The sequence below is a fragment of the Neolamprologus multifasciatus genome, chromosome 7 (genome assembly GCF_963576455.1).
Source record: "Neolamprologus multifasciatus chromosome 7, fNeoMul1.2, whole genome shotgun sequence".
Classification (NCBI taxonomy): domain Eukaryota; kingdom Metazoa; phylum Chordata; class Actinopteri; order Cichliformes; family Cichlidae; genus Neolamprologus; species Neolamprologus multifasciatus.
The window spans coordinates 43,115,267-43,127,469 of NC_140445.1; the positions used below are offsets into that span (position 1 = coordinate 43,115,267).

Consider the following 12,203-nt stretch of genomic DNA (forward strand, 5'->3'; position numbering starts at 1 on the left):
GCCTTCATCAGGGTCAACCCTTAAGTGTTTCTGGAGTTCCTTCATTGTGAATTCTTTCATCCTCTCCCTCCACCTTGGAAGTAGGTGAAGTTGTGCCAGAAATGTTTTGCTCTAATATATTGGCTTACCACAGATATATTTTTTAAAAAAGCCACAAGTGTACATAATAGTCCGATACCAGTCACTTTTAATGTAATTTAACTTTAAAGTATATTGATCAGATGCATAAGTAGCTGTAGACTTTCACTGTAAATGAAAAGATGGCCTAAAAATAAAACAATTTCACAGAGATAATAGTTCTGTATGGTTTTATACTCTGTATAATTTTCATGTACGTACATTTCCAGTGTATTCTGTTTTCAAAGTCATCGTGGACACTAATGGTAATACATTTAGCTACAGCACAACTCTTGCTCTTTAAACAGTGACTGAAATGTGTTTTCAGATATGCTCTTACGTCTAAGAACTTCAGCTTATTGCAGCTGTTCAATATAAACTTACCACAAACAGTAAAATTATTTCTTTGTTGCTTCTTGTTTATTCTTGTTATTCTTATACAGGAAAGCCTGTTTATTTCCCCTTACATGGTGCTACATTTGTCAGGAAAATGTGGGCTTCAGTATGTCAGCAACAAAACTCAGGTAGGCTGTTCAAATTCAAATTTTATTTGTCACACACACAACCATACACATGACATGACGTATGACATGTGGAGAAATGCTTATTGCTGTGCAATGCCCGACCAGTAAATGACAGTAAGAACTGACAGTAAGATTTACAGATTACTACAAAATTTACAGATTTTAACTTACAGTAAATTCTTAGTAATTTACAGTAAAAATATGCAAATAACAGTTTACCAAAGAAATTATGAATAAAAGTAAATTATAAATTTTAAGAAGTGTGCAAAAAAACAAACAAACAGTGCGTGTGATGATGTGATGAATGTGAGAGAGTCCAGCCCTACACCTGGTTCAGGACCTGAATAACCTGGGGAAAGAAGTTCCTCCTCATTCTCTCTTTTTTGGCCTTAAGGGAGCAAAAGCACTTCCCAGACCTCAACACTGAGAAGAGTCCATTGTTGGGATGGGAGAGGTCCATCATAATCTTCCTGGCTTTAGTCTTGCACCACTTGGTGTAGATGGACAGCAGGTCAGGAAGCTCTGATTGAATGATGCGTTCGGCTGAGCGCACCACTCTTTGCAGATCCTGTCAGTCCTGCCTGAGGCTGGGTGCTGGCTGTGGTTTTTAAACGAGGCTCATTAAGGAGCCCAAAGTGTACCAGGAAAATTTCCCTCACACCATTATACGACCAACAAGAATCATTTATACAAGCCAGGATGGATCTATGCTCTCATGTTGTGGTTCTTACACTAGCACCTTCTGTCACCACAGAAATTGACACTCACCAGACCAGGCAACCTATTTCCACTCTTCAATTATCCAATTTTGGCAAGCTCATGTATATGAGCCTCACTTTCCTGTTCTAAGTGACAGGAGCGGTCCCTATGGTGCTTTGGTGCTGTAGCCCATCTGCTTCAAGTTTCTGTGTGTTGTGTTCAGAGATGTTCTTTTGGACACCTTGGTTGTAAGCAGTGGTTATTTGAATCACTATGGTCTATATGTGAGTGGTTCTAGCAGGCAGACCAAATTTAGAAGAGAGAGTCTTCATCCACAGATTTTTATTATTGTAGTCTATTATTCTATTTAAAAAGCAGTAGAGTACCGTTACATGTTATGTAGCAGTCCAATGAATACCGTAGAGCTTGTAATGAAAGAACTGTAAAAGAATTGCATTTTTAATCTACATTTTATTCAATGCATGCACATCTTTAATTTAAAAATATACAAAGATGAACGAATTTAATTGCTAAGAGTCATTTTTTAAACTTTTATTACATTTGTATACATTTACATTTGTAATATGAGCTGTTTTGTTGGGATACAAATTTTTAAAATCGAATTTAAATCAAACAAAATCATAGATGGTAAATGGAAATTGTTCAGACACAAGGTTTAGCTAGCTTTTGACTACAATCCCCAGGACGCCACCGAAGACTCCGTCATAGTCTTTAAACCAATAGTGGCGCATCTATGAGTCACGTGACATGCAGCGCAGCAGATTTGAATTATTTGTGAAATTCTCTGCTTCCACGTCGCTGTTTGAATGCGAAGCAAAAAAGATTTGTGACGTTTCGGAGGAAATAGAGGTTTGTATTTTAACTTGAATAAAACATTTTCTCCATGGAAATTGTTGGACCATAAAATCATCGAAAATGAATCTTTAAATTGTGAGTTTTACGCTCTTGTCCGTTATTGTTTGACATAGGTGGAGTGCTAGAGAGCTAACGTTAAAGTTAGCATGATAGTCAAAATGGTCGTTTCTAAATTCGCTGGTTTCACTGTTTGTCAGTGTTGGTGTAAATTTGAATGTTTTTAGACTATTGTGATAGTAAACCTGCACGTCTGATCTGTTTTCAGAGACGAACAAGCTTACGGATGGACTGTCGAGCTAATAGCGGTGAGTAAGCATTCAGTGACCGTCAGACATCAGGCGTTTATACTCTGTTTTTAAGCGTTTCATCACTAATCACTTTGATTGTGTCTCAGTAGATGTGTTCTTTCTGCCTGATGAGAAGTTTGACTTTGATGTTTCTCTGTCGCCTGCCAGGTAAAAATCACACGAGAGTTTCTATCGAGGTACTGCCAGGAGTTCAGTCACGCACTTTTCTTTTATTTCCGCATTTAAATTCCCACAATATCCTCTGATTGTCCGGCTGCCAACATCCAGAAGACGTGTTTGACATATGATCTTGCACTAATAAGGTTTACATGCAGGATTTGATCTGCAGCACAGTATAATAACGGACAATATGTAAGCTAATGAAAACTAAACTGAAATGAACAAACCCACACAAAAAGTCAAATTGGCAAAGTAATAAACTATTAACAAGAATATAAAGCAACCATTAAAACTATTGAAAAGTATAAAATTAGTAAAACAGCATGTGTCCCAATAGTTCTGTTGTCTTCAAGTGTAAATAAGTTTAAGTGAATGTCAACAACTTTTGCAAAACTCTGAACATCCTGAGGTATCTTAAAAGTCAGTTTTAACTGAGTAAAAGCCGTCAAGGAACTCCGCATTTTAACCCTCAACTGTAAAATGCGGATGGGTATTGTCATCACCCTGCTGGCCGGGCAGGATGGCAGTTGACGTGGACACGCAAGTTTCTCTAAGGATACTCTCAATACCATCATTCATTTGAGATTTAAGCTCTGTAATGTATCATATTAGACCTTGAGTTATTGGTTTAAAAAAAATCCCTCTAAAGTTTGTTTGGGCGTGTGATTTCTAATTCAAACTACTTAAGTGCATAACATATCTTAATAATTTCAAGCAAAGTAAGTTTTCTTACTTTGGGTTTGCCTTTATAGCTTCAAATTTAATTTTAGTAATAACTTGAACTTTTTTCTCTTCTTTGTTTATGTCGACATGAAACGGTTGCTCCACATCACTCTTGCTTTATTTTAAGAAATGCTTTATTTTTTAAAACTGTGTGTAGTCAGCTCCTTGATGTTTAAAGTTTAATTGCTGTGAACTGTTTGTTACTCTTGCTGTGACTTATGCACTAATGTCCTTGTGCTCTGCAGCTCTAGGGGTGATGAAGATGAAGATGAGGTGTTTGTTGGTCCAGTCAGTCATAAAGAGAAGTGTGTTTCCGTTAATGTGGCGTCTCCCCTCGAGAACCATAGCATAACCTGGAGCCCGCTGACGGGAGAACAGCTGGAGGCTGTGTGTCAGGAAGCCCACAGACTAGCAAGTCAGCTGCAGAGCACTGTGTCACACGATGAGAACAGAGACACCACCAGTGTGACCATGGACACCATGACTGAGCAAGAGGAGTTTGTCGAGGAGGTTGAGACCAGACTTGGTCTCCTTGCTCAGACCACCAGTGGAGTCAGCCCAAACAAACGACAGACCTTCTGTGTGCAGGACAGTCCACTGAAGCAGCTGCCACCCGTCATCCAGCGCCAACTGCAGAGAGGCAGCGGATCCAGCATCACTTCATCTATCCGCCCCACTATCACCCCAGCTTCGTCTACCCGCCCTACTTCAAAAAGCAGACTCAGCACCTGCAGCCCTGTGATCCAAGCCAAAGCTCAGCCCAGAACTGCACTTCGAGGGAAATCTGCACTAGGTGTTGCTGTTGTGCTGCCGAGCAAACCAACCATTCCAGTGACTTCCTGTTCAACCAGCAAGAGCAGAGTGGAAAAGACCAAACTGCAACCACCCAACAGAGTAAGATTTGAGTTTTTAATTCACCCAGTATCGGTCTATAAAAATAGCCTCAGGCTTAGCGCTGTTTTCTGGAAGCAGCCTTTGACAGATACCTAATAGGCTTTCTCTGAATCTGTCTTCTCCGAAGTGTTCCTGAGCCCGTGCAGTTTCCATGACGGAATCGTGGGTATTTTTAATGCCCGAAGAATACAAGCAGTATTTATTTTCTGCTTTATTCCTTGCGTGGAAAATGTTTGATTGATATCGTTGTTGAACATGCTTTTAAAAAGCAACATTTAAAAAAAACAAAAGATTGTAAACATTTCCAATTAATTTCATTAAAATGGATAAGTTGCATTTTCGAATAAGTACTTGACACCTTTAATACTTTAAGATACAAACTGAACACTCTTGTTCCCGTTTTAAAAAGCTTGTTGCTATATTTATACATTACCTTTGTTTTAAAGAAACCATTCAATAGATGCAAGTGTGATGTTACATAACAGATTAATAAATTTGTATTAAACCAGTTCATAAAGTGATCCTTCCTAGAAAAACTTACAATCTTCTTAAGACTCATTAAAGTAGCAAAAATAAATAGATGAAACAGATTCCTAACCAGGAAGCAAATGTAATAAAATAAACAAAAACAGAAACGCAACCAGAACTGACTTTATATGAGCTTTTCTCCTTTTATTAAAATTTTTATTTTGTGTGTAGATAGTTTAGTAAGAAGTTGTTGGCTTAAAAGCACCCTATCAACAGATTACTGATGATCTGTTACCTATTACCTGTTTCAGGCAGTGGGCAGTTGGAGGCAAAGCCCGTCTTCTTGTCCCCCTAAAAGGGCGGAGTCCTCTGAGGATTTGCTCTCCGATTCAGCGAGCGTGGCCTCTGACATCAGTGATAGCTCCCTCAACTCCAGTCTGTTGGGAAAATGCACACTGCCTCGGCCAATCAAGGTAAAGGTAACTGTCTGCATGTTCAAATAGTTCAGTGCAGTGTTTTCGGATTGGGATAAACATTTAGTTTACTTTGAGTGATATTTACCTGCTGACTTTATTTCTCACTTTGTAAATGAGGTTAACAAAAAACAATAATTATGAAGCTGAAGCGCTTTGATAGGAGTTATGTAGAAGCATCTGAGTCTACAGTAAATTGGAGTTCAAGCATTTGGAGCCTCGCTACATGCTTCCAAACCGCAGCACTTCATCTCAGAGAAAACTATCCCAGAGAAGTAAAGTGTGTAAATGCATCTCTGAATGTTTGCATAGTATTTCCACATTAAGCTTAACAACTGATATATGGAGCCACAGCTGGACTGGCCATCGGAGTTCCATATTGAGGCGAAAAGGAAGCAATTTGTCCCGTACTTCAGCTAGAATGAAAAAAGGCAGGAGTTATTCTGTATTTGCTGCACAGCTGCCTCTTCTTCTCTCATTCTCTCCCCTCCCTCTCCTGTTGCTACTTCAATCATGAAACTGATCAATGATCAGCTGATCGGCTTTTCTGTCGCAAGTCCCGTCTTACTTGTTTATCACCCACTTTGCGCCAGAAAGAGGAAACCAGCGGATAAACAACAGCTCCACATTTAAGCTTGATCAGCTGTTGTTAGAATTTATTTAATATTACTTTCTAGTATCAGCTGATGTTTGCTGGAGCCACAGCTGTAAAAGCTGCTGCTCATGATATCGGTTTGTATATGTGGTGAGAGGGAAACATGAAGATGAAGCCAGGAGATGTCCTTACTGAATCATCAGAGCTCAACAGGTGATGGAGAAACAGGTTTACCTTTTAGGTGACAAGAATGAGCTGAAGGGAAGTTATGAACTGTTTCTGTGAGACAAATAACACCAGGATCCTTTTCTATGTAGCTGATAGCTGGTAACTGTGCAGGGGCGGGTCTAGCAAAGTTTTGCCAGGGGGGCCAGGTGGGGCATTAACAGGGAAAGAGGGGCACAAAAAATACCTTTATTTCATTTAAAATGACTAACTTTTAATAAATTATTATCTGAATCTTACAACCAAAGGGGTCATCTGATTAAATGTATAGAAATCCATTATTGTATATAGTAACTATTAAGTCTAATATACATCCTACTAAGCTATAGTACATCTTTCTTCTGTTGAAGAAAGATGTACTATAGCTTTTGCTAAGTACTCTTTAAGATACCAGAATAAGGAGGATGGTGCAGCTTTAAGTTTATTAGATTGATCAGTTTTGCTGAACTATAAAATATTTTGGGTGCAGTGTATTTTTTGCATACAAGTATAACAGAATAGCTTTAGTGTTTTGTTTTTTAAAACTTCAGTATGAACTTATACAAAATGCAACAACATATTTATAAAAAACAGTTTTATTGATTAAAAAAATACGCTATATCAGCTTCATATCGTTATCGGCAGATATCCAAAGTTATGATATCGGTATCGGACATAAAAAAGTGATATTGTGCCATCTCTATTATTAACAGGACTTTTTTATGGTTGAGAATTATCGTAGGTCACTTTTAACAATTCAAAGCAAAGACCTTTAAAATACAAACCAACTGCAATGTCTGTAGAAGGTAAACAAAGGTTAGGTCTGACCCATGGACTACATATAAAAGATAAACATAGATAAATATGTAAAATCACTCATTTGTTTTGGTCATGATTGTGTTTCCTTCCAGCAAAGTGGAGTGAGGAACCTGTCAGGTGGGAAAGCACAGCCTCTTCAGACCAGGAGAAAGAACACGTCCTCATCATCCTCATCTGTATCCAGCTTCAACTCCAGCATCTCTCTTTCCCCGGCTAAAGGTATGCTCACTGCACAATGGTAACAGGAGCTACATGCTAGTGCGTTTAAAAAAAAAAAAAAAAAAAAAAAAAAAAAAAAAAAATGGAATACTGTGAGAGCTCATTTTTCCTCTAGTTTAATTCAAAAGGCTAAGCTTTAAAATTTATGTTTTAATTATTATTATTATTATTATTATTAGCTTATGAAAATCAGAAATCCTCTAAAATTATTAGACGTTTATTATTATTATTTATAATAAACTTAATTGGAAAAAAAAAAGATTTTGAATCAGTCTGCAATGTGGAGGCTTTGGTGAAGCCAAGGTTTTTTTTATTGTAGCAGCTTTAAGCTTGTCTGAAGTTTTGGGCTGACTGTTTCTCATCCTCTTAAATATCTCATAGACAGTCGGAGGTATTGTCACAAGGAAGTTCAGGCTCCATCTGTTGGTAGTTTTGGCACTGTATGTAGGTCCTGCTGGAAAGAATATCTCCGTAAAGCTTTTTATCAGATGGAAGATGGAATTACTCTAAAATCCCCAGAATTGATATTGTAGTCACTAGAACACAGTGCAACAACACTAAAACAGAGAGACTGGAAAAGGTTAACATTTGATTTCAGACAACTTGCACTCTGAGTTTACATGTGGTGGGTACATCTGAATGCAGCATTTGAAGTAGGATGAGTGCTATAAATAGGCTTGTGGAGGGAGGTCCTCTAGGTCAGAGTAAATTGGAATGTAAACACAATAAGGTGTTCTCTCCAACTAGCTTAGATTGGTTCTGGTTGGTAGCATGAAAATGATTTGATCTCTGGCCTGGATGAGTACGTGCAAAGGTTTTATTTGGATGATCGTTTAAAGATTTACTGTACAGCTAAATGGTTAAATATCTACCCTGTTTCACCATCTGTTGCTGCTCTTAGGCAAGGTGAAGTCTACTCTTAACGGGAATCTGAGCAGCTCCACTGGCCCAGCACCCCGCAACGTGAACAGCCTCAGCAGGCCACGCAGGTCCACCATCTACAGTGCTGCAGAGTCGGTGTCCTCCACTGCCGCTGGCCGCCGCTCAATATCGACACAAGCCAAGAAGCTGTCTGAGGCGGAGAGTGGCAATGATGCCAAATCCACTCCTCACAAGAGAGCTGAAGCCACGCCCCCCAAAAGACCTGCCTCCAACCTCACCACCTCCACAAGTCGGCTGCAGAGCGGACCGAAGGCCAAATCTAAACCTGAGGCGGTGGTCCTACCTACACCAAGCACAGGAGGCAAAGGTGTTCGCCATGTAAATGGTGAGAAAGTGATGATTAACTCTGAGATATTTGGACATGTTCACTCTGTTAAAAATGACAAATAATGGACTAACATCTAACTCAGATTTCAGTGCTCATAAATTGAGTGAAACTGACTTTCTGTCTCGGGGTTAAAAAAAAATCCAGTTTTTGTTTTGTTTAGGGGTTTTTTTTTTTCCTTCCCTTTTTGACGGCTTTTGCTAAGTTACCATTGTTAATGTGGGCTTTTTTTCTTCACTGGTGACACCGATGGATCAGCGTGCTCTCAGTGGCAGTATAAATAGTTACATGGCTTTGGTGATGTTAGTTAGCTTTTGCAACAACCAGTGTAGTGACTATAAACCAGACTTTGAAAGGGCTTCTTCCTTTCCAAGTGCTACTTGTAGGGGATTTACTGATTGATGGAGTTTTCTCTTTAATTTTGTCAGGTGTTTGCCTTGCAGTAATAACATGCATTGAGAAAACTGTTAATTTGATTTGAGTTCAAAGCAAGATTTTCAGCTCCAGTTTTTCACACTCTGACATGTCTGTCTCACTGTCTTTGTTTTGTCTTTAGATGTCTCTAAGGCGTTGAAGCCAAAGAGGCTGATGTCACTTAACGGCATGGACAGGTAGATGGCAGTACACATATAATTCCTGACGCTGTTAAATCTCTGCTGGGTTCTATATTCCTTCAGTGTTTGATCGAGATATTGGAGATGAATGTTACCTGACAGATCAGTGATACTGTAAACTCCTTCTCTTTTAGTCTTCCTCAAAAGCCATCTGCTGGTCCGCTAACACCTTCTGCTATCACATGCAAGTCACTGCAGATGAAGCCACGACGCCCCTCTGCCCTCCCCACTCCAGTTAGACGCAAGGCTTCACTCATTCCCTCTCCAACGCCCAAACCTCCAGCCCTCTCTGACTCTGTCCCCACCTCATATACCAAGCAGCACAGCTGTAGGTAAGATGCTAGAGGCTGCCTTCTAACTGGTCCTTTGCAGATCACCTGGTTGCTCCTTTGACTCCACATGCAGGTGTGTCATTCTTTATTTGTGTCTATATTTGTGTGTGTGCACAGCCCCACCCTCACCAATACACAGGAGGAGGAGGAGGAGCTTGTTGATGCACCTGAAATTCAGCCCTTCTGTCTAGAGGATGATCCCCCTACCACCACACCCTCAAACAGCCAACAGACTGACCAATCAGAGCCCATGGATCCTGGAGCACAGATTCTGGATGAATCGGTGCCCAATGAAAACCTGATTGAAATGGAGCTTAAAGAGGACAGCAACAGCAAGACACAGGAGGTCAGAGGTCACACAGTATACACCATCATAATACAACAGTTATAGTCAGGGGAAAAAAAAATTTGAACCCCAGCTGTTTTTGTGATTTTCCCCACTAGCAAAGAAATTATCCTTCTATAATTTCAATGGTAAGTTTATTTGAACAGTGAGAGAAAGAACAATAGCAAGAAAAATCCAGAAAGATGCATTTTCAAAAAATTAATTAGCATTTTCATGAAGGACATAAGTATTTGATTTATGCAAAACACACTTTAGTACTTGATGGCAGAACCTTTGTTGTCAATCACATGGGTCAGACTTGTTTTGTAGTTGGCCACAAGTTTTGCACACATCTCAGGGGGGATTTCGTCCCACTCCTCTTTGCAGATCCCCTCAAAGTCATTAATGTTTCGTGGCTGATGTTTGGCAACTGGAACCTTCAGCTCCCTCCATAGATTTTCTATGGGAGTAAGACCTGGAGACTGACTAGGCCACTCCAAAACCTTAACATGCTTCTTCTTTAGCCAAAGTTTCCTCCACATGTTCAGGTTCCAGTGCATAACAGGAACAAGCACTGGTACTCTGGTTATATCACCATATGAGATCAAAGGGTTAAACTACACAAGTCTCCTTTTTTGCTTTAATACCAGGTTATCTTCTAGTATCGACTCCTTTGAGGTTAAAATGATTTGGAGCCTGACAGATGACCAGATGATTCAGATGCTCTGTAGCTGTATAACTTGCTTCATAGTGGTTTAGAAAACAACAAAAATTATAATGAATTGTTGCCACACACTCAAAATTCATTTGCTGTCCAGAGTCAAACTCTTGCATCATCACTTGTTCAGTCTGATCTGCTGGAGCTGCAGAGCAACTTCAGAGATGATCATCTCACACTCAGTTTTTTTTCCTCAGGTTCTCCTTTTGGATCTTCCACCACCCACCCTGCCTCCTCAAGAGAAGCTGCTCATTGACTTGACCAACACCCCTGACCTTATCCGGACCAATAATAAGACTTGCAGTGCAGCTCAGGTAACTTTCACCTCATCTGGGGATAACCTCCAAGTCCTTTTTAGAATCTATCAGTCTATTTAAATTTGTTCATATACCCATTAAGAATTATTGGGATATTTTAATTGGAATTTTAACACCATTAACTAAGAGAATAGTTAATGGTGCTTTCAGTTATTGTTTGAATGCTCACTTTTCCCACCGACTACTATTAATTTTATAACCTGTGATCAGTGATATGCCACACACCTGTAAACTGAAATACAGAATCATTTGTTCTCACCAAATTTTCTCACCTTAACTGAAGAACAAATTTATGACCTGTACCACATAGCAGACTCAATTATTTTTGAGAGAATTCCTGTAATGGCTACTTTCACCTGCCCTTAACTTCACCTGTCAAGTGACACTGTTAACCACACCACTGGATGTCTCTGCAATAATGCTCCAAAACACAAATATAATTTAAGAGAGGCCCAGTTGAGTGACTACAGCTGGCGAAGGTGAAGAAATGTAATGGCTACAGCTACCTTTTAAGACCATTTATCAATCAAAGCAGCCATGCCTTCAGTCCGATATCCAGGAAAGACAAACTCCACTAGATTTTTAGTTTTTGAATATGTAATATTTCAGTGGCTTTGTGTTTCACTGGGAAGCTGTGAGGCAGTTTGTTCATTTGGTGCTACACAAAGCAGCTCTGTAACTGTGCATTTGTTGTTTTCAGCTGATTGATTTGAGCTCTCCGCTTATCAAGTGGAGTCCTGAGGACAAGACTGAGAACAATGCTCCCCTCATCAACCTGTCCTTCTGATCGTCATCCTCCTTAAGTACTGGATCTGTGCACATTACTGAACCACCACCTCTCTGTCTTCAGAAACTCTTAATAATCCAACTGATTCTGAGTTTTTAATCAGTGGAGTCTTTCCTACAGTGGAGTACACAAACATAAATGTTTTACATAAAATATTCTGAAATTGCTCAAGTGTCTCTACAACTAATTGTACTTTTATTTCTCTTGATTTTGTTGCTTATTGTTTGAATAAATCTTGTTAATGATGTTGTAAACACTCAAGTGATCCTGGCTTCCTGAAGTTCACTTGAAGAAGAAATATTTATTTAATATGCATAGATAATAATATAGATCAACTTTACTATGTGTTCAAAGTCAGAGTTGCACTGCAGAATAAGGACTTGTCAGCTGACTGGCAGAACATGGTTTTAGATATAAAAACAGGACAGTTTCATTATCAATGAGGAGGAATTCCTTGAAGTGACAAAGGTGTCACTCGACTGAGACCTGGAGACCTATGAAAGGGAGGTATATAAACATCATTCTGCAATGCAGGGAATAAGGCCCTTCAATATTCATACACTATCAAAAGTCACTGGAGTTTTCCGGTGTTTTATGTAAAAATCAGACAACGTTTGATTTGGGCTAAAAGGTGTTTGTGTATGAGAAACAAATTAATCTCACTCATCTTTGCAGTGATGAAATGCAGGCTTCTGAAGAGTTTTTGCAACAATTGCAAGGCAGTAAGTGTAGTTTATGGAGAACTGCGACTGTATCAAGATTCAG

General features: G+C 39.3%; 1 protein-coding gene across 3 annotated transcripts; it reads left to right on the forward strand.

The window, feature by feature from the left end:
- The first annotated feature begins 2,084 nt into the window (after positions 1 to 2,084).
- On the forward strand, positions 2,085 to 11,692 carry gtse1 (G-2 and S-phase expressed 1). Of its 3 annotated transcripts, none has more exons than XM_085165776.1 (12): positions 2,085 to 2,210; positions 2,482 to 2,521; positions 2,614 to 2,671; positions 3,652 to 4,300; positions 5,080 to 5,247; positions 6,952 to 7,078; positions 7,980 to 8,345; positions 8,902 to 8,956; positions 9,094 to 9,291; positions 9,409 to 9,637; positions 10,532 to 10,648; positions 11,352 to 11,692. In XM_085165776.1, exons 1-12 carry the CDS (start codon positions 2,109 to 2,111, stop codon positions 11,436 to 11,438), a joined length of 2,196 nt encoding a protein of 731 aa, XP_085021902.1. In that variant the 5' UTR covers positions 2,085 to 2,108; the 3' UTR covers positions 11,439 to 11,692. The 3 variants fall into 3 exon arrangements, with proteins under 3 accessions (XP_085021902.1, XP_085021903.1, XP_085021904.1); XM_085165777.1 differs by having other exon boundaries at positions 5,080 to 5,241; XM_085165778.1 differs by lacking the exon at positions 2,085 to 2,210 and adding an exon at positions 2,222 to 2,291.
- Positions 11,693 to 12,203: the final 511 nt, after the last annotated feature.